Genomic DNA, 26491 nt, shown 5'->3' with positions numbered 1-26491 from the left:
CTGTGTGATATTGCATTAATGCCATCATGCTGCACATGTTGCTGCCCTCTGGTGGTGACAGTCCGCAGTCACCACTCTCTGTGTCATCCCTGCATTTGATGCCAACGATGCTTGATGCTGGATGAAGGCACTGGAGCTCTTTATTACTGTATTTGCGGACTCCCTGGGGGGGCTCTGCAGTCAGATTGATGTGTTTTTCACTGCGCTGGGCTTTCTTGGCTTCACTCGTCCCAGCACTTTGGCTGGCACCCTCGGCCCCTCTCCTCCTGCGATACTACTTAACACACATCTGTGAATCGATTACATTCTTTGATCACACCATTTTTTCCGTAGCGCAGGCCCCCGAGCTCCGTTTAACTTGGCGGCCGCCGTGTGAGAATGATGGATAGCTCTCAGGCTTGAAGTGAAATATCTGTTTTTCTATCTTTTTTTTGGAGCGCGTCTTAATTTTAGGGGGGAGGGAGCCATGTAAATTCCTGTGGCTGAATGCAACCCTGGACTCTTATTTAATCATCTTGCTTTTATGACCTCTGAAGGCTTCATCCCTCATTTCTCACGTGAAATGCGTCTTTGTGCGGATGTGTGCGTTGAGAGAGAGAAAGACGGGATTCATAGAGCTGTCGTTTGCCTTTGAATTTCTCAATCAGGGTTTAAGTTCACACGGCGGTAGATTTTTCCTCTGAGCTGTCTGTCTCGCTCCTAAATACAGGAAGACATGAGGCCATGTAGCGTTCAACCATCAGAGCTGTGCTGTTGCCCAAACCCAACCACCAAGTCAACCATACACACTTCCATACCCACACACACATACACACAAATCATATGTTTGATGGAGCAGGAAGACCCGGTCAATCCTTCAAGTGGAATAAAAGCTCTCTAAACTCTTTTCATCATGTGTGATTTTTCTTTTTCTTTACTCTAGTTTAAATATGTGTGTGTGTGTGTGTGTGTTTCTTACAGACTCTGAGAACAGCTACACACTGAGCTGTGGAGTGCCAGTCCAGTCTGGTAAAGCTCCTCAGAAGAGAAATGCCACCACTGCTCTACCCACCTGTGCAGGTACGATAAGCCAAGCATGATGCATGATGGGAAATGCAGTTACCATACAGCAGGGTACCTTTCATTACATCTCACCAGTTTCGGATTTCTTCCCAAATATTGATGCATGTACTGTATGGCGAACCTTCAACCACACGGTGCTGTAGGTGATTTATGGGAGTCTCTGAGTATGACTTTCTTTCCAGAAAACACCCTGCATGAGAAAAGAATTTGCTGCCACCATCTGCCAAGCCCTTTTTTTGCCAGTGTTACTTTAAATGAAAAGGGAGGGTTAACTGGCTAATTGCAAGACTTTCTTCCATTCTTTTTGATGGTATTGAACATCAATGATGGTTAACGCTTTCCTGTGTCAATGGATCACTAAAAAAAGCCAGCTCAATTTTTATTTGTAGCACAAAACATAGTACATGTTGTCTGTTGCTTTGTCATCAATAGTCACACACTGTAAGCTAAGGCTCCAATGTAAACCAACAGGTGATGTCACACCTCACTTCATCCATCTTTATGAGAACAGTCTATGGTCACACTGAAGGTGCATTACTTCATATTACACACAGTTTCATCTGAACAGAGCAAAATAGAATCACATAATCATTTGACAAAAGACAAAAACTACTACAGTTGTTCATCTGTCACTATACTATGTCATGATTAACAATCTACTGTTTGTTTCTGCTCTGTATATAAGACACTCTGGCCCCACCCATCAAACAGAAGGCCAGGTTCAAGATCAAAGATGCCAAGTGTCACCTGAGACCTCGCAACAAGGAGAAACACAGAGATTCATCCAGGCAGAGCCTGCAAGGTAACCCTAACCCTAACGTCTCACACAGAGCGGCATGGTGGATTAGTACCAGCTCTGCTCCTCCTTTTACACACTCTACTGCTTCTAATCTAAAGCTGCATCTTCATCTCATCACTGTCCTTCTCCATCTCCTCTTCCTCATTCTTCACTTCTATTTTTGTAACCTGGAAGGTGGCCAGTTCCCCTGTACCGACGACTGCCAAGTGACTTTTGTCAATCTCAAATGTGACTCGTCCAAGAAACGCAGACGAGGACGCAAATCTCCTTCCAAAGAAGTTTCCCACATCACGGCTGAGTTTGAGATGGAGATGAAGGAGGAGGAAGCCTCAGGTGTGATGTTCACTCAGACTCAAATAATAAACATACATACAATTTAAGATATGAAATAATATAATATTGAATAATATGTAGGAATTAAACTGGAAAGATGGCAGTTAATGTTAAAACCATCATTAGTTGTAAAAATGGTTTTAAAAAATGTAAATTCTTTTGTAGTATCAAGCCATATATAGAATACATTATGATATTCATAATAGAAACGAGACACAATGTGAGATATAATCTTTGAAGGAACAAAAGAAAGAATCCATTTGTCATTGTATGAGATTGTTTGTCTTATGATAAACACACTTTTTTCTTTAGACTCCTGTAATCTGGACTGTGTGCGGGAGAAGATGAAGCAGAAGCTGCAGAGCGCCATGAGGACGCTCAGGAGGTCCATCAACAAACAGCAGTTCTACATCCAGTTCTCTGGAACTGAGTACGAAGTGGCGCAAAAACCATCCAGGGTACCGGAGGGAGTCGAGGCCTGCAGCACAGGACAAGTCCTACGTGAGGGAAAGTGTGGTAAGCTTGCAGTTTACTAGCTGTCAGTTGGTGTTATAATACCTTTTCATAAGATGAGCAGGAACCAGAGAAAGTATTCCCTCAAAGCACTGACATGTGTCTTCCTCCTCAGTGAGTTGTGGTGTGGGGACGTATTACAGCGGGGAGCAGGAACAGTGTGTCCAGTGTCCTTCTGGTACGTACCAGGACACGGTGGGTCAGCTGTCCTGTGAACCTTGTCCCAGCACTGAAGGACAGGGCATCGCTGGTGCCAAGAATGTGTCTCAGTGTGGAGGTAACTAATCACCCAACCATTACACCAACCGCCTCTTAAAAGTCCCAAACCTTACACCTACAGTACTTTAAAAAGTCTTAAACCTTACACCTACAGTACTTTAAAAAGTCTTAAACCTTACACCTACAGTACTTTAAAAAGTCTTAAACCTTACACCTACAGTGAAACCTATAAAAGTTTCCCTTGTGGGGATCAATGAAGTATGTCTATCTGTAAAAAGTAAAAGAAGTCATTTCTACATTTACATTGTCCTCCTGCACTATACTTGTTTAAATATATCAGGTTAGTGCCACCTTGAGGTCATTAAAGCAAGTGTGAGTTTGAGCTACACCACAAGAGAGCACCAAAGAGCAGTTTTAGTGCTTTCTGAGCTCTTCATGGTCAGAAAAAGATTCATCCACAGATGAACAAATCCTCACATGTGTTAATGATCTTAATGCGCTCAAACAGTTTGAATAGATGATTATGGAGAGAAATGAAGTGCGTAGACAAAGTTAAAATCAAGTCAATACCAGAGAAGTGGAAATTAATTAGAGGAGGTTTGTCCTGTGTCCTCCCTCAGGTCAGTGTCCAGCAGGTCATTTCTCTATTGATGGGTTTCGTCCATGCCAGCAGTGCACGCTGGGCTCCTACCAGCCAGAACCAGGCCGGGTCCTCTGCTTCCCCTGTGGAGGAGGACTCATGACCAAGTATGAAGGATCTGTCACCTTCAGGGACTGTGAGGCTAAAGGTGAGGCTTTATGTTCACGTGTCAAATGCTGCATCTCTCTGTGTCTCCTTATGTCACTATATAGATTTTATCATAGTTTCTATACACACCATCAAATCACACTGTAACAACCAAAATGACAAACCTTTATTTTGTATCTACAATCAAATCATTTACTGAACACACCTATCTTAACCATTGGATCATGGGTTATAGCATTCATACTGGAATATTCTATAGACTGACAAAGCTTGACATTCACCTATGCCATATCTAAACTGTTCATTTAACATGCTGGCATGTTAAATGAACAGTCATACAGTCACATGCAGATGTGTACACAATGGTCATTTGCACAAGTAGATTATAAAGTCATCTGTACAGGGTTTAGTGATTTGTTAGTGTGCATGTTCTGTGATCCAGGCATGAATAATATCACAGCTATGTGATGCATCTTGTAGACAACCTGCTGTTTGTTCATATCTTCATGTGTGTGTTTACTGACTTCTTGCTGTTCCTCCTCAGTGCACTGTGCTCCTGGTCATTACTACAACTCTAGCACTCACCGCTGCATCCGCTGCCCAGCAGGAACCTACCAGTCTGAGTTTGGGCAGAATTACTGCATCACCTGTCCTGGGAACACCACCACTGACTTTGACGGTGCCACCAACGTCTCCCACTGCAAAAGTAATGCTGCTCCACATTTATATTTATATCACCTGCTTCTAAACTATTTATCTAAGACCCTTATCCAGAGTGGCAGCAGAGCAGGTTAAGTGTGTAGACCCACGGAATGATTGACAGCAGTGGTCATTTTTAAAGTTGTAGTAGCTGATGTATTGTGATGTGTGAGATTTTAAGATTGTAAGTTGTTTCTATTATTTTGTCCACAGACCAGCTGTGTGGAGGTGAGCTGGGGGAGTACACAGGCTACATCGAGTCTCCCAACTACCCTGGAGACTACCCGTCCAATGTGGACTGTGTCTGGACCATCAACCCGCCACACAAGAGGCGGATTCTCATCGTGGTACCAGAGATCTTCCTCCCCATCGAGGATGAGTGTGGAGACGTGCTGGTCATGAGGAAGAGTGGTAAACACAGAATCCAATTTATGAGTTCATTGTTTATGCAGCTTATGATTAATACATTATATTACAACTGAATGAACTCAAACTTAAAGTCTATTTATGTCCCTCATTATGCATAGTGCTTATTTTTTCCTAAAAAAAGCACACCACTGTGTTCCTGTGTGTGGCATTGGGTTTTGATTAAATATTAACCTCTGCATTTATGTCAATGAGGCATTTCATCCCTTTGTTTTCTCACAACAATCCTCTTCTACGCATGATTAACCATGCAAGGATGACACTCATCATGCTGTCACATCATGCACATTAATTCTCTCCCAGCTGTGGTTCAGAGCTGCTCCACAGTCTGACTGAAAGTCATCTCACACATGCTCATATATAGTACATGGATTCAAGTAGACTTGCTTTATTATTTTAGGTTCATGTTTCAATTTTTAGGCAACCTGCTATCAAACTGCCAGCTTAAGTCTGACTTTAGAAAGTATGAGAACTAGGTTCCGACTGATACTGAATTTTAGGAGCCGATGCCAGAACCGATATAAGGGAGCAAAAACATTCTGATATCGATATATTGGCTGATAATGTTATATGAATGCCTTTATTGTCATTACATGTTCACATACAATGTAGTTATCAAACACAGATATGTAATGGTAATAAGGTAATGTAATGGTAAGTATACATTAAGTGCTATATATATATACACATATTTGCTGATATCAATATATCTGTGATAGGTCAATATCGGCAAATAATATCATCTGACCGATATATCAGTCAGGCTCTACTGAGAACTCTGATCCAGACTGCTGAGCTGTTTACCTGTAGTGATCTCTCTCTAGCATAGTAACCTATCATGTGTCCTTCCAGCTGTTCCCACCTCCATCACCACCTACGAGACGTGTCAGACCTACGAGCGGCCAATCGCCTTCACCTCTCGCTCTCGCAAGCTCTGGATCCAGTTCAAGACCAACGAGGGGAACAGCGGCAAAGGGTTCCAAGTTCCATATGTGACCTACGATGGTGAGTCAGCTTCAACAAGTGTAGAAATGTCACATCCAGAGGCATGTTCTAGTTGTGAAATTCATACATTTTAGTAAAGAAAAGTGAATTTGACTCATGTAAAGTTATCATTATGATCTTGTTGTGTTGCAGAGGACTACCAGCAGCTGATAGAGGACATAGTGAGAGACGGTAGACTGTACGCCTCAGAGAACCACCAGGAAATCCTGAAGGTTTGAGCTCTACACACATGTACATAAAAACAAGTACAGGTAGGGAAAGTTATTCCAAATGGACTGATACAATTGTCCCTACTTCCTCCCTCCAGGACAAGAAGCTGATAAAGGCCCTGTTTGACGTGCTGGCCCACCCCCAGAACTACTTCAGGTACACAGCACAAGAGTCCAAAGAGATGTTTCCTCGCTCCTTCATCAAGCTGCTGCGCTCCAAAGTCACCAGGTTCCTACGGCCGTACAAATAGACGGGAACCTCTCCACTGCCCTGTTAAAGACCCCCCCCCCCCCCCACCCCCGCCTCTGTCAGCACATTGACGTACCAGTTCTATGACTTGTCTTCTTTTCCTGTGTTTGTCACATGATGCCTTTCCTCATCTTTGACCCCTTTAACTAGTAACACATGATGAACTGATCCTCCTCTCATCCAGTAACGCAGCTCTCTCTGTAAGGTTTGACCGATATGGGTTTTTTTTTTTAAAGGCCAGTGCCAATATTTTTTTATAATGTAGCAGAATATTCATGACGTGATATATATTGTGTGTATATATTGTTTCCTTTAATTTGATCCTTTTTTTATACCAAACATACCAAGTATAGAGTGTTGTTTTTCTCCCAGCTGGGATGATGATAGAAAAAACATACATATGATAGGTAATTCAAAGTGCAATATCTGCCAATGTTGGTGTTGCAGGTTTAATACTGAGTAAAAATCAAGCTATAAAATACTACAGATTTGTTAATAATCAGAAAACTAACAATATCATACAAAGTTAAGTATCTTCCATTGTAACGGATATTTTAGTACAGTAGCTGTTAGACTTTTTAATTGAGTAAATAATATAATCAGTTCCCAACAAAACTAGTATCATACATTTTTTACTGAGCTGTTGTCAGAGGAAGAAGCTGCATCAGATCAGATGGGTGTAGCTGTTTGTTTATATTAAATGTTTGTTAATGCTTTACTCATCAGTAATATGCTGTTTTACTACATGAATGAAAATAACTTTGGGTTGCCAGGTCTGGACACATGTTTATGCCAATGAAGCTTTCTGTGTCTCTTAGATCAAAAGTTCAAAAGTGCAAATCAAGCAGCATTTCAACCTGGACAGCCTCAAACTTGTCTTAGTCATTCATTAAAAGTAGTATTTAGTCATCTGTAAAGCATGATTAAATCATACATTGGGGTTATCTAGGTTCATGTTATTGTTAAATGACACCCCCCCCCCAGTATTTAATAAAGGCCAGTATCAGCAAACCAATATATCGGTCAAACCCTATGTCTGCACACCATCTACTAAATCTTCATCTCTTCCAGTCATTTTCCACATCTGTATCTTCTTCCTTTCACTCCTCTGCTTTTATTTTGTTTAATTTTTTTTGCTCTGCTTTGTTTTCTGTGTTGTTTTTATGTTTTTTGTGATATTTATACTGAACTTGTCAGAAGTTGCAGAAGCCCACATCACAGACGTTCTAGACAGATGTACAGATGTGCGAGAGACAAGTAATGTTGGTGTGGATATGCACAGGTGTAACATGCATGATGTGTTAGGATGTAGAGGCCCACACAGTGTACATGGATGTATCCCGAATTTGGATTTCTATATTTGCCCCCGCCCCCTGCCCCCCATCCCTCCACCACCACCAAGATGTGCACGAGACAGAGATGAGAAAAAACAATCTGTGCACTCAAAACACAAATGAATTCAAAGAAATGTCAAAGAGGGGTGCTTTAGCCATTGGAGCACAGGAAAGATTAAATGGGATGAATCAGAAAGTCTATATTGTAATTTTTTTTTTTTTTAAATAAAAAAAAAAGATATATAACAAGATGAGATAAACTACCTGCAAGTAACAGATTGTTACTTTAGAGAGAAATGTATGTGATGTAACTAATATTTGGAACGTTAATTGCACTTGAATTTTATATTTTAAACTGTAGGAGAAAAAAAAAAGATCTAAGTTACGTATTTGTTACCTTTTTTTTGTGTTGTTTGAAATGTGCCACGTTTTGGCGTCGAGGATAGAGAGAGAGAGAGAGAGAGAGAGAGAGAGAGAGAAACAAAAAGCGTTGTGTCTCCTCTTATTGCTCCCACTCCGTAGCTTGCAGTTACCCCAAAATCTCTGTTACAGCAGCTTCAACCCCCATTCACACACACACACACACACACACACACACACACACACACACACACACACACACACACACAAACACACACACATACATACACACATACAAGAGGAAACATCTCAAAAACCTGACTGTATGTTAAAGTCAAGCGCACAGAGAAAAGACAGCGTATGCATGGGATCATCTACAGTTCCAGCTCCATACATCTCCCACAGCTGCCAGAGAGAGGAAGCGCCTCCATGAATGGCTTCTTGTATGATGGCACTCCATACATACTACTATATACCTGCTTCAAATATCTGCATTCACCCCCAGATGCAATCACTTTTCATTAAAACAGGAAGTATGGGTGGGTGTACTCTGCTTTTCTTTTATAACCCGACTAAATGTTTCTGTGTCATTCCCGTTGGTACTAATATGTCTATGAAATCTTTTACCGCATACTGAAGATGGACGCTATATCTGCACAATGCGACTGGAGTTGAAAAGCGTATGTTGTGACTGGAGTGTTGGTCTGAAGGTGAATGTAGTGGCAGGGACACGGTCTGAATAAGAAGAGCGTCTGTGTGTCCATAGCACTTGCAGCTCAACTGTTAGCCAGTGAACTATATTTTTATGTTATTTTGTTCCTAAAGAAAAGAGAAGAAAAGAAAAAGGAAAAGAAAAGTTCCCCCTGACAGAATATAAAGATGCATTTAATTGCGGTAGAGCTCATGTAATATCCCTCACTGGTGTTACAGTGTAGTCTTTGTGCTGTGCACAAGGAAGATGAGGAAGTGTCAGTGCTAGCTCATCAAAGCTCACACAGTTTAGATTATAGAACCATACTGGAGGTTATTTGTGTGTTTTAGCCCTTTAACTGCAAATTGTGTGCACTGTTATGTCAAAGCTCCAGCAACACTTGTAGTATAGAAGAACTTTATTAATAGACCAACGCGTTATGTCTTTTGATACCTTCCATACAATTCATTGCAGTAGTTTACCTTAGTGCAAGTACACTGAAAATCAACGTGCAGCATACTTGAGATAAATAATACATCACTGTGAACAATTCCCTGATTTCATGTTTCTGTCATACAGCTTCATGTTATCTGTTTATCTTCAGTATATGTTTGATGACATACTAAAACATACGTACATAGTTAAACAGCATCTTTTTACATCAAGCCAATTGAACCAAAGCCTCCAGTTTGCTAAATACTAATAACTTCCCTACTCTGTCTGCAGCTGTCAGTACCAAACCCAACAGTTCCTACTGAACATGTAACTTCAGAAACAACTCATAAATACACATTTTCTTTTTTTTAAGGCTCAATAATTCCCTAAAACAGCTGCTAACTGTAGTTTTTTTTATCAAACTTCACAGTAAAAGGAGGAAATATTATATTTATTGGGGACTAATTTAATCCACATTTGGTGCTCTATGGAGCAGCAGGACAGTATGTGTGATTGAATTAAAAGAAACTAAAGTATGTGTGTTCATGGTAATGGCGGAACATGTGTGTCTCATTGATGTATGTTTAAATTTTGGACAACACACACAATACTTATATATAGATTAATTAAACAAATATGGACTATCATCAGATTTGGACAGATTTTTATGAAACACACCCTCTGTACTACCCAGCTGATTACTGTCCTGGCTGTCAGTGTAATATTACACAAGGATAATCCATTTTACCTCATTAAACCTGATCTGACTTGTTTTTCTGCAGAATGTCTTCACAGAATCCCCTGATTTGATAATAGTGTCTCTATGCTCTGAAAACAGTGTTGCTGCATTGCTCATATTGTTCCTGGTAACACATTTCTAATTGTTTTCATTTCATTTAATCAAACTGTGTTTGGCACTTTGGGAAATAAGATATTAGCAACTGCTAGCCAAGCTTAGAGTAGAGAGTACCGCATGAAAACGGAATTTTAAGTTGCAGCATCAAAGTGAAACACATATCCGCTATACTTTTTTGAAATATAGTATGCTGGAATATCCTTGAACATACAGTCAGTTCATATTCTGATCATTCTCACATGACAGCCTAACTGTACATGAAGTAAAAGTACAACATGTTCTTAGTGATGTTTTTTTTCAAGTCTCTGCACGTTGATTTTCATAGTGTACTGTAATGAAACCAATGGCTAGAAGGCACAAAATCAATCAAAAAAAGTTGAACTCAGTCCTGTAAAGTGTACACAATTTGTAATTAATGAGCTGAAGCAGGAAGGAGCACAGGTATGGTCCTGCATAGCACTGAGCTGATCCCACAATATACAAAGATAAACAGATTATTACAGGAATTGGCTGATTCAGATAATCCCCCCTCCCCCTCTGAAAGGCAAACCATAACCTTAAATATCAGTGAGGTCAGTGCTTATTCTCACTGGATCATCATTGAATTCCCCTAAAAGAAAAAACAAACTATTATTAGGTATTGTTCAGGCCTTGCCACATAGCTGCCACACACACACATGTTCAGGTACGGCCTGCTTCCTGTTTGAGGTGGGCACTGTTCAATATGAGTGTTATGAAAAAAATGATATGAAATGCTCTAAAATTTATAATTGACTGTTTTTTTTTCCTGAGAATGTATTCTATTGTGAATGGATGGGTGCATGTTTGTGTGTGTGTGTGTGTGTGTGTGTGTGTGTGTGTGTGTGTGTGTGTGTGTGTGTGTGTGTGTGTATAAGAGAGTCTGAGGATGACAAGTGTGTGTGTGTGTAATTCTGTGTGTGTGTGTGTGTGTGTGTGTGTGTGTGTGTGTGTGTGTGTGTGTGTGTGTGTGTGTGTGTGTGTGTGTGTGTGTGTGTGTGTGTGTGAGCAGTGAGTTTTTGTGCCGGGCGCCTGTGATAGAAAAAGAGACTGTGTATGTTTGTATGTACTTTAGTCCATTTTGTAGAGGAATAATTTTAACGTTTGTGTTAGTCGGTTGTACCCAAAGAGAGAAACTGTAACGCAGTGTTGTGCCATTGTTTGGTCCATGAAACTCCAGTACTGAACAAATTAAATAAAACAGTAGCAGAAAACACACCCGAGTCGTCTCTTTTGTGTGTGTGTCCGTGTTAAATCTTCTCATCCACAGTTAAAAGAAAGGAAAAAAAACAGGCTCAGGATAAGCCCTTGTGGAACGTCTTGTATCTGCTCATTATATCTCTTATCTTTCCTCAGACGTGGTTCTATGTACCGTTACACACAACCGGCCTAAAGTACGCTTCCGGAAAATTTAGCTGACGCTGCTAATATTGCTCTTATCTTCAAGCCACACAATCTGTGCGGCACATCTGGATGCTACATCAGAAACACTCATCATCATCATCATCATCATCATCCACACTGCGATGATTTTTTTTTTTTGTTCTCATTCAAATTCCATTTCTTTGTTGGGTTTTACTTAGAAGGTGAAGAGAATACTTTGGATTTTTCTTTGGATTCAAACTGTTAAAACATCTGTAAAGTCTTTGGAGGTGAGAATCAGAACAATTAGAATAATGTACTTGATGCACACATCTACACTGAAGCCCACAAAATTAGTAATTAGTCATTATTAGCCCACAAACCTGGACTGTTAGAAATGAGTTTATATCATATACCACCACATTCAGTCATAATTAAAACACCCTAACTTGGATAAACCTTTGAAATGTTCCTTTAGTTACTCTGTTTTAGGGAACCTAATTTTAGAAATCAATATGTGTTTATATATGCATATGTGAAAAAAGGGTTTATTAAGCCTTTTATGTGAAATTAGATAAACTGACTCAAATGATGTCACCTTCTATTCCGTAGTGTTGTTGCTATGGTTGTTGCTAAGGTATTTCTATACATCGTTTGCATTGTCCGCTCTCTGATTCTGATTCTATCTGATTTTTGTTCTAACATCTTTATTTGAGTAAAGAACGAGAAAAGCAGTGAACTCCAACTACTGCTGTTTGTTTGCATAGCTTCAGGAGCTGGCCAATCAGAAGAGAGTGGGGCCTTAAAGAGACAGAAGCAAAAACAGCCTGTTTTAGATAGGCTGAACTAAGGGGGTTCCAAAAAAGAGCAGCATGTAAGATAAATCAGAATTTTTTTTTAACTGTTAATCATGCAAATATATTCCAGTAGAACCCCCAGAGTAAAATATAGACCTGGAATCATGCATGATAGGTCCCCTTTAAAAACCATAACTTCAGTGGTTTTAGCTAAGAGATCTTAAAGCAGGAGTTGGTATACAGCACTTCTTTCTGTTTGCTGATTGGGAAACTCAGGTTTGTCAAAATCTGAGACACATGGATCTGATTGAATATCCACTCATTGATAAAGGGTAAACTATAGATTTGGAACAAAAAGGTGACATATTGCTCCTTACCTCATTCCATTCTGTACAAAATCAGCATATTTGGAAGTCTCCTGTATTTTCCCTCATTCAGAAGCAAACATTAGCTGTTGTTTGTTTGTCTCAGGTATAAAATTTAAAAAAAAAACAGCTTCTGCCAAGCAAGACAATCCATCACAGCATGACACCTGCATTTGATTTGACCAGACTTTGTTTTAGTGTTTTTCATTTCTGCCTGAGCCAAGTGTTTTCATATCACTGCTGCATTACATTATACTCTTCTCCCTATCAATCAGCTGACACCCTCAGGAAGTAGAGAAAGCTGGAGGAAATAATACACGTCACCTTACAAATTTTCATGTCTTCTTTTTTAGGGTCTTTTTGGGAACAGCAGGTAATTTCATGCTAATCAGATACTGAAATATTTTTATTTCTAAGATGACCACAAATTAATTACAGATTACAAGAAAATGAGAGGAAGTCCCAGATGTAAATGACAATGACAATCTTCTTTAATGAAGGAGTTCACAGTCTGTTTAGAATATTACTGTAAGTCCTCAACTGTTCTCCTGTTTTGTCATTAATCATATTTGACAGGCAGATCTGATATTTCCTACGTGATCTTTACAGGACATCCAATCAGCAGCCAGCATCTGCAGGCAAATGCAACTGTGCCAGATGCTGAGATTACTCTCCCTTCACTATCTTGTTGCCTTTCCCTCCATCAGTCGCTCTGCTGAAAGTTCACTGAATATGAAGTGATAAAGAGCCAAACTGCACTGACTTTGTGACAAACAGTGCAGTTTGATTTAATTACAGATTGATCTGGTGCCACATGGGAAGTTGTAGGATACATGTAACAAATGTGGAAAAAGAACAATTTTCAATCTTTTATATTTATCTATTCCATTAAATATCTTCAGTTACTCTGTTTTCAGAATATTAACAGTCCTCTGATGCACACTCATCTATTTACAGTAAGTAAAGTGACATACATCAATTTCCAGACCCAGCTCTCGGTGGAGAAGGCGACATATCATATATAATTTGGGGGCCAAGGCCAATATTTAATATCTAAACCTTTATTGAATTATGTATACCTAAATAACACAATGTGTAACTTACATAACTTATAAGATGTGAGAAGAAAAAGAAGAAAAAGTACATTTGCTGTGTTGTGTAATCTAGCCATAAAGAAAGGAATGTCTGTATGTATGTATGTCCTTGACATTTCTCAACAACTGTTCATCCAATCTACTTCGCATTTGGCAGGTGTATTACTGAGTATCTAAGAAAGTGCAGTGCCGAGTTATTTGGATGGAGACATATATTAATAATACCTCATAAACAATGTTGATTTGCGTCTTCTTCTGCTCAACAACAGTCAACAGGCAGAAATATGGACAGCACCACTCTGCTATCACAGCACACATTATGGTCAGAGGTGGGACTCCATCTGTAGTGATAATGACTTGAAAAACTGAGATTAAGCTCTACTATTGTTCTGTGTATTATGAACGAAACTTAACAAGTATGTACAAGATTCACTGCAGGATCACTCAGAGATGTTTTGAACAGGCACTGCATCTAACAAGTCTGTCTGTCTGTCTGTCTGTCTGTCTGTCTGTCTGTCTGTCTGTATGTCTGTATGTATGTATGTTCTATGCATATCTCGAGAACTGTTCATCCGATCGATTTCACACTTGGCGGACGTATTGCTGAGGACCCAAGGACATGCAGTGTCGAATTTGATGCAATTTAGACACACAACATGTTTAGTATTAATAAACTTCTAAACTTTGAACAAACAAGCAAACAGCAAGCTGCTCTGTCTGGATTCAAACCATTTAACTTCATAATTTCTGATCATTTTAATTGATACATTTATCTCTGCATGTACTGCAACATATATATACAGATATAGTGCATATATATCTTGAGAAATAATATGCAACTGGCCCGTTCCCAACAGCCATGTTTTGAACAGGAACAACCTACCCATGTCATGAGGTCGTCTATTAAGGACTGTTTTGGTTTATTCTCTGTTAATCTGCTTGTTTTACTAACTCTCCTTTCATTGCAGACCTTGCCACACTCTGTCCTGAAATCACCTCATTCCCCTCACCGGAGCTTCATCCCCCTCTTCCACAGCTGGTCCTTATCATCCTCATCAGCCTCCCATTGAGTCTTCCTTTCCTATACAACCCTTTGTCATTTACTGTCTGTCAGATTGTAAAGCCACATGCCTGCTCTCATTCTGACTGAAACTTTTTTGGACCTTTCTCTTTTAGCTTAGTTTGTTTGGACTGTTGCTTTTGGGTCTAGCACATTCTGAGTCATTACAATCCAATGGCAAAAGGTTTGAAATTCCTCATTATCTTTAGAAAAATCTGAATCAAAAGACATTTCCAATGAGCTGGATGTTTACTACACATGCATCATAAAGTCTCTGGTTCTATTCCAGTTGCATGTCATACACAACTGAAGAATACAGGAAAATATGACAAAAGACTAAAAGAAAAAAACATTTTCATTAAAAGACTTTAAAAGGTATGATTTCCTTAAAAACAGTACCATGGAGGATATTTCAGTATTAATAAATGATTAAAGTCAATTCATAAAAACTATACAGCATCATAACTTCTTGTGTAATTTCATTAATTAGGCCTAATGTATTTAGTGTATTGTCTTTGCTTTTATTTAACCCAGTTGTACTTATGTACTGTTTATATACTTTCTTTTAGAAACTATATTCAAATCAAAGATGATCAATACATGTTACAACATGTGTTTCCAACGATTTTTCAACAGATGTGTAAAATGCAGATACACTGTGCACCTTGTAGGTTTGAATTGGCAGCCAGCAGACAGTGTTCAGGTGTTTTTTTCATGTCAGAATGAAATGTAGTCAACCCTGCAGGTACAGATGGAGAGAGTGCTGAGTGATTTCTGATCAGCAGATTATGTTTGGGTTTTTTTTTTTAACAAACTGACCACATTTAACCAGCAGGTGGCACACTCACCCCAACATGTGACTGTGAAAGCTTCCACTAACTTGCTGGTTTTGGATGCATGTGTTTGAGCTCCAGATTGTGGTCTATTTGTTTAGCTCATTACCAGACTAAATCCCAGTCCAATTACCTGCAGATAAACAGGAGCAGAGGTGGCGATATGCTGTAATGCTGTAATTTCACTGATTATCCCTTACACAGCCAGTAAATGATGGAGAGTCCATTCTTTTTTTTTCATTTCAGCAGAAAGATTGGACAGCCTGTGGGTTCAGCAGCCCTCAGTTTAACAAGGTTTATAATACAAAACTACATATTGATCTGTTTGCTGCTTTGTGTGTCTGTCTCCTGCATGTGGCCCATTTTCTGTTCATTCTTTTAAAGTGAGTTTTCTCAAATGAAGAATATATTACTGTCCCTGGAGTGAGATAAATCCACTTTCACTTCGTATCTCTCTCTATTGTTTTGTTCCAGGGATTTCCAGAGAAGAGTTTCACATCCAGTATGTTGAGACAGAAAAGACGGATTCACGAGGAAAGCATCGAGAAAATGACACGACTCATGAAATCCATGAAAAAAGTAGATTTTCATGTGAAAGAAAAAGAATTCTATCGGTCCATTGACAGACTGCTTATCTTAAAATTTCCATTCAAGGGCTAAATAATCAAATAAAGGACATATTACAGTTAAGCTTTTTGCAGTCATATGAAATTCAAATTATACTCTTAAATCCATGTAGAGATATTATAGAAACAACAAAGACTAGAGCAGAAATAATTATTCAATTAGTCGATCCACAGGAACAATTTTTAATTTCATTTTTAAGCAACAATTTTAAAATGTTACAATATTTTCTGATGTCTTTGGTCCTTTGTGATAGTGAACTTACTGCTTCAGAGTTCAGACTATTTGCTGGACAAAACAGACTGGTTTATAAAATGACATTTTCAATCAAAAAATTGAGAAAATATTCCTCAGATCAATTTGAAAATGAATTATGTATCCGTCTCACCCGTTTTAAGAATGAACCTAACATCCACTATCTCACATTTTTAAAAAACACATGACATCTTGACTCATACACATGACACTGACAGTCCCAACCAGCACCACAACTTCCATCTGAAGTCACCAAAGGTCTAATCTTCCTGTTATTTGCTGTGATGTGGGAGTCTGACTGGCAGTTTTATACAAATTAAATGTTGGATTTTAAACACTGTTAAAAAGTTCTTTTACTCAGGTCCTGTATTTAAGTTTGTGTACTTTGAGTATTTCCATGTTATGCTACTTCAACTCTGCCATGTTTCAGAGGGAAATATTGTCTTTCTTATCCATTATGATTATATATATATCCTGATGATTATATGATTATACTTTCCTTAATGTCCTGAGTGAGGATAGAGGTAATAGTATATAAAGTGGTTGAATTCCTGCATGCACTTAAATCAAATAATTAATTAGAACCCAGTAAAGTGTGTAAATGTTGTATTTCTATTCTGCAACAATCTGACTTGTAATGGACAACTTTTACTTTGAGGTTTCTACTTTTACTTTATCTCCCTTCACTCACAAATGTTCCTCTTCCTTCACACTGATGTTTGAGCTTCACTGTGCAGAATGATGTATGTGACACCAGCAGACTGCTGTAGGAGGAAAGTACAGTGAGAGTGGAGCTGTCAGTGAAGCAGAGTCCAGCAGTTAAACGTCTGAAATGAATATTATAAAATATCATCAGACACAAGTTATTAGTGTTTACTATATGTCCTAAAACTGGTGAATACATAAGTAAAGGTGGTGAATACATAAATAAAGGGATACAAGGAAACAGATGGATTCAGGATTAGGATTGAGTGATATTCTTGGCAGCGTGGTGAAGGCTTCAAAACTGCCTTTAAATCCTCATGATGGAATATAAATCTGACTGAATGAATACTGTAAATATGAGGAGGGAGGAGAGGGGGGCTCACAGTTATTTAAATCCCGGTCACGGCCCTGGTGGTCCCAGTGGGAGCCTTATAATGAAACCAGTGTGATTCTTTTTTCTTCTTTTTTTGTCTCTGTGTGACCAGGACTGAGCTCCATCTCTGCTTCTCCTCACTGCACCGCTCACCGGGAGCTACAGTGGGCAGGACTGGTGTGTGTGTGTGTGTGTGTGTGTGTGTGTGTGTGTGTGTGAGAGAGAGAGAGAGAGAGAGAGAGAGAGAGAGAGAGAGAGAGAGAGAGAGAGAGAGAGAGAGAGGGAGGATCTCTCCACGACTCTCCTCCGGTGCACCACGGGGTGCGCATTCAAACTGACCAGCGCGTCTCTCTCGCAGCGCAAACACCTTCCTCTCTTCCTTCCTCCTCCTCCTCTCTCCACATCCATACCTCCATCACCGAGCAGCAACAGCAGCAGCAGCAGACCCTCCATCTGACCATCTGAGCGCAGGAGCAGGTAGGTTTACTCCTCTTTTCTTTCTCTTTAAGTGCATTTGTGCAGAGGTGTCCACCCATGCGCGCCACAACCGGAGATTTGCCTTGGACGCTGCGTATTCCCGGGTTAATCTCTCAGCTGTGGACCCTCTGAACCGGTTTTGGAAAGGGGGGTAGGGATGGGGGGGTGTCTGTGCAGTCTGGGTTATAATAAAGGCATGCATTCACATTCATACCCCCCTCCCTCCCTCCCTCCTCCTCCTCGACATAACGCGTACCAGCAGGGCTCACCGGAACGCTTTTATGATGGATCAGATTTCAGTAGCGCCGCATCCAAAAGGGCAAAAAGTCTATGTGCGTAATGTACAAGAGTGGAGAGACTTACTGGAGCTTCACAACACCCAGAGAGACAGTTGGCACAGCCTGTGGGACCAAATGGCTCCAAAAGTTTTTTATTAGTTGAGTGAAACAGAGCGCGCGCACTGCAGAATCAGCTCTCATGAGTGGAGGCAAACTTCTGCACATAAAAAAAAATGTGCAAGAGGCTGATAATTCTCAGGAGCTCTTCAGATAATTCAACTGAAAGGATTTAATATCTGCTTTTAATTACAGAGGTACAGTTGGCAAAAATCAGCCTGCAAACTAATTACTTAGAACAATTTGTCTGTGAGTGATTAAAACCTGAATTAAGCCAGATTAAATGATTATCAAAGTAAATATAAGAAAGAGAAAAATGCATCTGCTCTGATTATTTGTCCATCATCTTCCCCACATGGTTTGTCTTATATTATTACTGCTATAGTTTCTGAATCATATTTCACAGAGCAGTGGATCCAAATCAGACCAGCACACAAAGATCTTGGGGCGATGCTGTGCTCATAAAAACAGACACAGTAACTCAGCGCCACACTCAGATGCACTTTAATTTTCTGTGTGTGTCCATATGTAGCAGAAAAACGAGCGAATAAGCAGAGGAGATTGGGTCGCAGTCCAATGTGATGGCTGTTAAATATGAGAATTTGCCTGAGAGAGAGAGGAGAGAGAGAAGAGAGAGGGAGAAAGAGCATCAATCAGACAGCCTCTCTTATGGTTCTGCATTTATCAACCGCTCCACATCCAGCATCCAGCATCCAGCATCCAGTATACAGCATCCAGTATACAGTATACAGTATACAGTATACTGTTGCTGCCAGAGGCTTCTCTTCTCTTCTCTTCTCTTCTCTTCTCTTCTCTTCTCTTCTCTTCTCTTCTCTTCTCTTCTCTTCTCTTCTCTGTGCAAAAAAGTCTCCAGTTTAACTCTCAGGTGGCAGTTTGGGTCAAATTGAAGACAGTCTTTTGACATGTGTGCCTGTTAAAATATAATAATACGTTAGAAACTAATAATATATATTTCCCTTTTGGATGTTTTAGTGCTGAACCTGAATGAAATGAAATTATGTATCAGAAACCTACATTTGGCTCTTGAAAATCATTCTATCAGTATGCAGATGTGGATACAGATGTATGAACACTATACCAGAAGAAAGGAAAAAAAGAGAATGAAGACATTTCTTGTGGCTATGGTGACACACACCTTCATGCTCTTTAAAAAAAATAAGATTTTCCAAAATGACAACTGTATAGAGTCAAGCTGACTTTTTTTTCTTCTCCATGACGATTTCACAGAGAAGGAAAAAAGAAACCATGAGAGAATGATTCTTCACAGGTGATCTGTGTGCTTTGTGTGCCTGAATGCATGTGAACGTATGATATGGATGGTGCAGATCTAGTGGATTCTTTTGTGATACATCTCTTACAGAAATACAGTGATTCTCCTTTTATATGCAGACAGTACCGCTAAGTGTAATCTGCTCTTTAAACAGTATATCATATATATACTATACTCATGAAAAATGTATATTTTGTAATGTGTTTTCAACATCGTCATAACACTAATCAAATTAAATGTGTATAATTATATTAGTTAAAGATAATCAGATTAAACTGTACAACTGCTGTATTCACTTAAAGCTGAGACTAATGGAACTGCAGTTTATGAATTATACAAGAGCAACTTTGTGCCTCAGGTTGAGTGTTATGTTTGGTTCAAGCACTCTGTATAAAAAGGTTATGCTAGTGTTTCTTCTTGGTATCGTCTTGTGAGGATTCTGAATTTCGTAGAATCGGTTTCATTTCTAAATCATTCATTTCCTCTGACAAGCAGCTCATGCACTGCAGCTACATTCAGTCTAAATGATTCAGTCTGCTTTAAATGAACTAGATTGTATGACGTGTCCTGTAGAGCTGCGACGATTAGTCGATTAATCAATTAGTTGCTGACTATTAAATTAATCAGCAGCTGTTTTGATAATCAATGAATGGTTTTGAGTCGTTTTAAGAAAAAAAGTGAATATTTTTGGTTTCTTCAGTCCTCTGTGACAGTGATCTGAATATCTTTGAGTTGTGGACTGTTGATCAGGACAAAGAAGACATTTGAATTTTTCCTCTTGGACTTTTGGAAACAGCGATCATCGTTTTTCACTATTTTCTGATATTTTATAGACCAAACAACTGATCGGTTGATAGAGTGCTTTTCACTGGACTCAAAGACTCTATACATGAGTTGAAAAAATCATAAAAAACAAGATAGGCAAGCATGAGGTAGAATATATGAATTGTTGTTGCAGCTGTAGTCATGTGACTGTCTGTAAAGGCACACATGCATCTACCTGTTGTGACTGTCCACTCTTTCAATACATCCTCCTTCTGCATCCTATGCTTCCTCTCTCTCTCTCCCTCGCTCTCTCTCGCTCTCTCTCTCTCTCTCTCTCTCTCTCTCCAACAACTCTATGGCTTTTGAGTGTTTGCAGTCTTGAAGTAATGAATCGTACAACGGTGGATAATGATGTACACACACACACACACACACACACACACACACACACACACACACACACACACACCAGGCTAGTCACTGCACAGACTGGTAATTGATGATTTATTAGTTGCATAGTTATTAAAATTGTTACATTCAGGAATTGATTTTTTAGACATTAAGTTCTTTATTCACGCAAACATAAACAGGTTGTCTAAAGGTGTCTGATGGAACAGATACACTTCCATTTGAATCCATGCAGCATAATGTCTCACGCTTAGTCACACTGTGTACATTAGTGCATTGGTTGCGTATGTGGCTCTCAGTGCTGAAACACATCTGAACCCCATCAGCACTGTGTGACAGAGGACTGATGGAGTGCTTTCACTTTGTTTCATTTTAGATCCACCTGCAAATACCCACAATTCTCTGCTCAGAGGCTAAAAAATCCCTGACCAAATATTTTGTCTCTTTCACTCTTTTTTTATCTGCACTGAAACCATGAGGTCAACATGACGTAAGGTTGTTCGTTATCCTGTAATAAATAAATAATAAATCTACAACAAAAGTATAAATCTGCTATTTTTTAACTCTTGTTACATATGTTGAAAGCTCTAAATGGATTCAATAAATGATTTGAAAGGATTTAGATGTGATAAATTGGTTGAAATGATTAAAATTCTATATTTAAACCACACAACCTGCTGACTGATGATGATAAAGACAGTGCGCAGTAGCCTGTATTGTTGTGTGTGTGAGTGTGTGTTTTCAGACGCTCAAAACAAATGATGTAAAACTTATTTTTATCTCTAGACAGAATCAGATTGAGAAGGTGATGATGAGGTTTTCCTGTGAAACCTACATTATCTGGAAATCTGCACACAAGCTCAACATGTTAGAATCTCCCAGCGTCTGCTAATGCATGTTTCTTTCTCACACTGGCAGTGTGAGGAACTGTCACTGTCACATTCATGACAACACAAACACATTTAAATATGCATTCACAGGCCTGTACACACACACACACACACACACACACACACACACACACACACACACTAACCTGCGTGCACACAGAATGCACACATGTATTGTATGAGCTTCTGAAACACATCCACCGAGCATGCTGGGATTTGCCCGTGACAAACAACGGCGGTGTGAAGTGTGAAGTGTGTATCTGTCACGTCAGTGTGCTGTCAGTGTGTGAGGTTGCCGGGAATGAGGAATCGAGATGGCGCGCTGACATCGAGCGGCGGTCCATGCGGACTTTGCCAAAGCCGCCTGTCCCCAAATTATCACCTCCGTTTCCCAGCATCCCCGTCATCTCAGCAGCTCTGTTCTCTCCCAGCAGTCGCCAGAGCCTCCGAAAAATGAGCTGCAGAGCTGAATTCAGTCCTAATGGGCGACACACACACACACACACACACACACACACACACACACACACACACAGGCCTCACACACCAGAGACAGGCATAGAAAGGATTATTATCAATTCCATTCATTATGATATATCTCCTGAGAAAACATTCAAACAAAGAGAACACATTATGCATTACAACAAATGCAGAAAAGTACATTTGTAAATAATTTGTAAATAATAAATCATTCAAGCTCTGGAACTACACTGTGCAGACAAACTAATATAATGCATAACAGCAGTTTTTCAAGGTGATAATGCTCCATACCCACTCTGGTTGTCTGTTTGACTGTAATGTTAACACAAGGTTTAAATGAAGAGTCATGTGAGTTTGCGTGCCAAGATGGTCGCCTAAGACATTGCTCCTTAAACTCAATCATTAAAAGTGGTGCGTTTGTTTTCACTTGGCGCAATTTTTGAAAACCGTTGTTTTGTTTTTTTCAATTGCCGCTACATGCTTAAAGTGGCTAAGCAAAGGATGATTTATGCTAGGATGGCATTGAAAGCTACATTGACAGTTGAATGAACGCAGCTGCTCCAGTTATCACATCAAATGTTCTCACAGAACTTCTAGCGACTTTAGAAAAAAGTAATGTAACAGATGTCGCAACTCAGCAACGTTCTCAAAGAGCTGCAGGAGGATGATTCCTCAGTGAAAACCTCACAGGCTAAAGTTAGCGTTGATATTACTGCTATTTTTGAGAAAGCGGAGGAGGCAGAAAGTTGGATGATGGACATACAGGGTGAGAATGGTTGGTTAAGCAATGAGCTGGTAAAGATGGCTACAGTAAACAATGTGACAAGCTAGAAAAAGCAGTGTTAATAGACTCAACCTGTTGCTAATTGGAGTTAAGAAAAGACTGGAGGTTGGCTAGCACGGCCATGACAGTATATCAGGTGTATTAGTAGAGGTGCACAGGTGCTTAAGATGGATCTAGCTGTGAATAAAACAAGTGGCACCCATTCCAGATGAGGTTCGTCCTCCGAGATCTGTCATCGTGAGATTCCAAACTTTTCTTTTGGAATGTGAATGAGTGATGACTGACAGGAGGAAGGTGTTTGCTGAAGTTTGCAGGAAAACTGTACATGATTGACATTTGCTTCACACTGGCTCTTCTTATGGAAAGGGAAGGGGATGAATTTTGAAGACCATCACAAACATTGGAATTCATCAGGACTGAGCCCCCTTATTATATGAACAGATGACATCTGCAGCCAAGTAACTACCTGCACATACATGGCTGATTTTAGTTTTAAAACATTAAGTGTTATACTAAAGATCAGAGTAATTCAAGTTTTGTCATGATGAAGATATTGTGCATCTATGTGCAGCTATCATCTGGGGATGACACTAGAGATGTCCAAACTATTCCATAAAGGTTCATGTGCCTCCAGGTGTTTATTCCAACCAAGCAGGATCAGACCAGGTTTGACTCATTTAATCAACTGATCTCAGTCATCAGACAGTTGATTGATCGAACTGTGTGCTGTTGATAGGTTGGAACACAAACCTACAGACACACAGCCCTTTATGGAATAGTTTGGACATGCCTGCTGCACACATTCTGGTGTACTTTAGTTCACTAAGACTTTTGTGCCTTGGTGATTAAAAGGCTGAATGGACAGAAAGAACAGATGGAAGGAAGGGGTGTGGATAGTTCTGCTTGGAAGGGGCTACTGAACTTGCCACCACCATCTCCTTCTATCTTTATTAAGATGGGGGTATCTTTGTATAGTGTAGGCCAATCATTTTTTTGTTTCTCATGATATTTGGTTTGCATTGCATCTGCCTTAAATTAATAGGTGCAGAAGTTGTCCAAAAGATGCAAAATTAGGCTTAGTTACATTCCAGGACTGGGGATATGTCTCGGGCAACTGCATCACCAATCTCTAATAATAACTGGTATTCAATTAAAAGCTGGGTTTCAGATAACAGCCCTAAATACAAGCTAGGGAGAAAACATGGGTGGATAAGCCCCCAGTTATATAATGTGCATATCAGTTAAATACTGTAGTAGTTACCTGGATGTAACTCCAGTTCTATGAGTATGTGCAAAAGTGCAGAAAATAAGGAGGCTTTGTACTAAAATGAGAGAAGAAACCCGAAATACTGTAAAGGCCTGTCTCTAATATAAACCTGCTTCCAATAAAGTTCTGGTACCCTCTGCAGTTGAGATGAATTAAGGCTCCGGCCACTATTTTTAGAAAATACAGTAGATTATCTTTTAGTATCCAAAAGCATGACTGAGTCTGTTATGGATAGTAACATGGTTATGTTACAGTGGAGCTGTACCTAACAATGGATACTCAAGAAGTGATGAGTAGTAGGTGGAGACTTAACAATTCTTTATTTCAAGACCCAACATTTAAACATTTATTATCTGAACAGCCTCATCAATTTCTCCAAATAAAACTGGGGTCTACTCAAAGTATAGGTACAGTCTGGGAGGCCTTGAAGGCAGTTATTAGGCATACAATCATAACCAATACATCAAAGCTGAAGAGAGAAAGCAAGGAGAAAATCAGTAAGTAAATTGGAAATTAAGTTAAAGCAAAAGGAAAAAAACCTTTTTCAAAGATTGATCTCCCTAGGCTGTCATCTAATCAAGTCCAAACGTTGGATGTTACAGTTACAGAGGATAAAGTTAGGAAAGTTATTAAATGAATGAATTCAGGAAAGTCTCCACGGTTAGATGGCTACTCTATTGAATATTATAAGAACTGCATTGATATTCTGACAACTATCTTAACAAAGGTATATGTTGAGGCTATAGTAATAAGTGATGAAATGAAGGAAATGAGATGAATGTAGTGGGTAATGATTTGAACATCACATGTTGCATATTATTAAAACTGGTGGATTTGGAGTTGAGTTCTTACATTGGATTAGAGCGATATGCAGACCTACAGGCATCAGTCCTTACAAATAGGTGATATCACTTTCCTTTAAACTGTCATGGGGCACAAAGCAGGGAGACCCTCTCCCTCCATTATTGTTTACCTTATTACTTAACCATACCCAAAGATGGGTGGGATTAGAGCTGGACGGAACAAGCTCTATGTCTAATCATGGGTGGATAAGAACATTCAAAAAGTTAGTTTGTAATGAGCATTTTTCAGTCCTTTTCAAGAGCTTGAAGGATTAATTTTTTACTTTGGCTAATTTGTGGGGGCTTTAGTGAAATAATGTCCTTTCATTTTTCTATTGCATTATATGTACTTATCTTTCTATTTAAAATGTTTACAAATGGAGGATTGTATTTTGTGTGCATGTTGAGGCGCTGCTGGCATCCTCTGATTGGTGGACCCTGACAATAACATTTTATTATGTTGAAAGAACTTTGCTGAAGTTGATACCCAGTTATAGAGCTAAAACAATTAGTTGATTAATCCATTAGTTGATTGACAGAAAAATAACCACAATCATTTTTCTAGCAAAAGATGCCAAACACACTGTCTCCAACTCCTGCATTGTGATGATTTGCTGCTTGTCTTTGTCCTCTGTGATAGTAAATTGAATATCTTTGGTTTTGAAGTGATGGTCTGACAAAACAGTCTGATGATTTCAGAAACTGTGATGGACATATTTTCCACAGTTTTCTCATATTTTATAGAGCAATTTATTCATTTATTCTTTTGAAGAAGAAAAAAATTGTCAAATGAAACAACAATGAAAATAATTGTTAGTTGTCAGAGCATTTTACAAAACCTCCCCAGTTTGATAACATTTCCACACCGGTTTGAACTACTTGTCCTTTCTGCCATGGCTGAACTAGCCTTTTTGAAACAAACTGGAAGAGACCCCCTTTAAATCAGTGTAACACACACACACACACACACACACACACACACACACACGCTAGTAAATGTATGGCGTCATAGTAAAATGATTCTCAGGGGCGCCATAAAGGGGGGAAGTTAGGATGATTCTAAGGGCCCGTGCAGCACCGGCTGTGCTGACAGGGGTCTTAAAATGATTGAGAACATTACCTAATTTCTTTGTTAACCTATCTTCAATCATCATGAATAGACATTAAAGGAATATTTGATTTATTTAGCAGTTTATTTTTCTTGTTTTTGGCAAAAATGTATTTAGTCTTGCCCGAACACCCCCCTCTGTTTACATGAAATGGTTCCGCCCTGCATCCAAATCAGGTGCGGTAATTGCTAGCAGTCAATTGCAGTGAAGGAGCTATAGCTAGGTGAGTGTAATGTCTCAACAGCTACATAACATATAACTACGGTTCCAACAACGAAAAACAAAGAAAATAAAGACAAGAGAGAACTGACATGGTGACAATATGTCACCCAACATTTCATTAAAAAAGGCGGGTTTA

General features: G+C 39.3%; 1 protein-coding gene across 3 annotated transcripts in view; it reads left to right on the top strand.

The window, feature by feature from the left end:
* The window catches only part of scube1 (signal peptide, CUB domain, EGF-like 1), a 113435-nt gene extending 106847 nt beyond the window's left edge, over window positions 1–6588 (top strand). For all 3 annotated transcript variants that reach the window (XM_053313919.1, XM_053313918.1, XM_053313917.1), the window contains 11 exons: window positions 961–1059; window positions 1748–1864; window positions 2036–2194; window positions 2507–2710; window positions 2823–2984; window positions 3547–3714; window positions 4219–4380; window positions 4587–4784; window positions 5652–5804; window positions 5937–6016; window positions 6112–6588. In XM_053313919.1, coding sequence (XP_053169894.1) covers window positions 961–1059; window positions 1748–1864; window positions 2036–2194; window positions 2507–2710; window positions 2823–2984; window positions 3547–3714; window positions 4219–4380; window positions 4587–4784; window positions 5652–5804; window positions 5937–6016; window positions 6112–6264 — 1655 coding nt within the window. In that variant the 3' untranslated portion in view covers window positions 6265–6588. The remainder of the gene's footprint in view (window positions 1–960; window positions 1060–1747; window positions 1865–2035; window positions 2195–2506; window positions 2711–2822; window positions 2985–3546; window positions 3715–4218; window positions 4381–4586; window positions 4785–5651; window positions 5805–5936; window positions 6017–6111) is intronic.
* The last annotated feature ends 19903 nt before the right edge of the window (window positions 6589–26491 follow it).

Source organism: Scomber japonicus, chromosome 23, assembly GCF_027409825.1.
Source record: "Scomber japonicus isolate fScoJap1 chromosome 23, fScoJap1.pri, whole genome shotgun sequence".
In the NCBI taxonomy this organism is placed as follows: domain Eukaryota; kingdom Metazoa; phylum Chordata; class Actinopteri; order Scombriformes; family Scombridae; genus Scomber; species Scomber japonicus.
The sequence above is the reverse complement of the archived record's forward strand: the minus strand, read 5'-3'. Positions and strand labels throughout refer to the sequence as shown.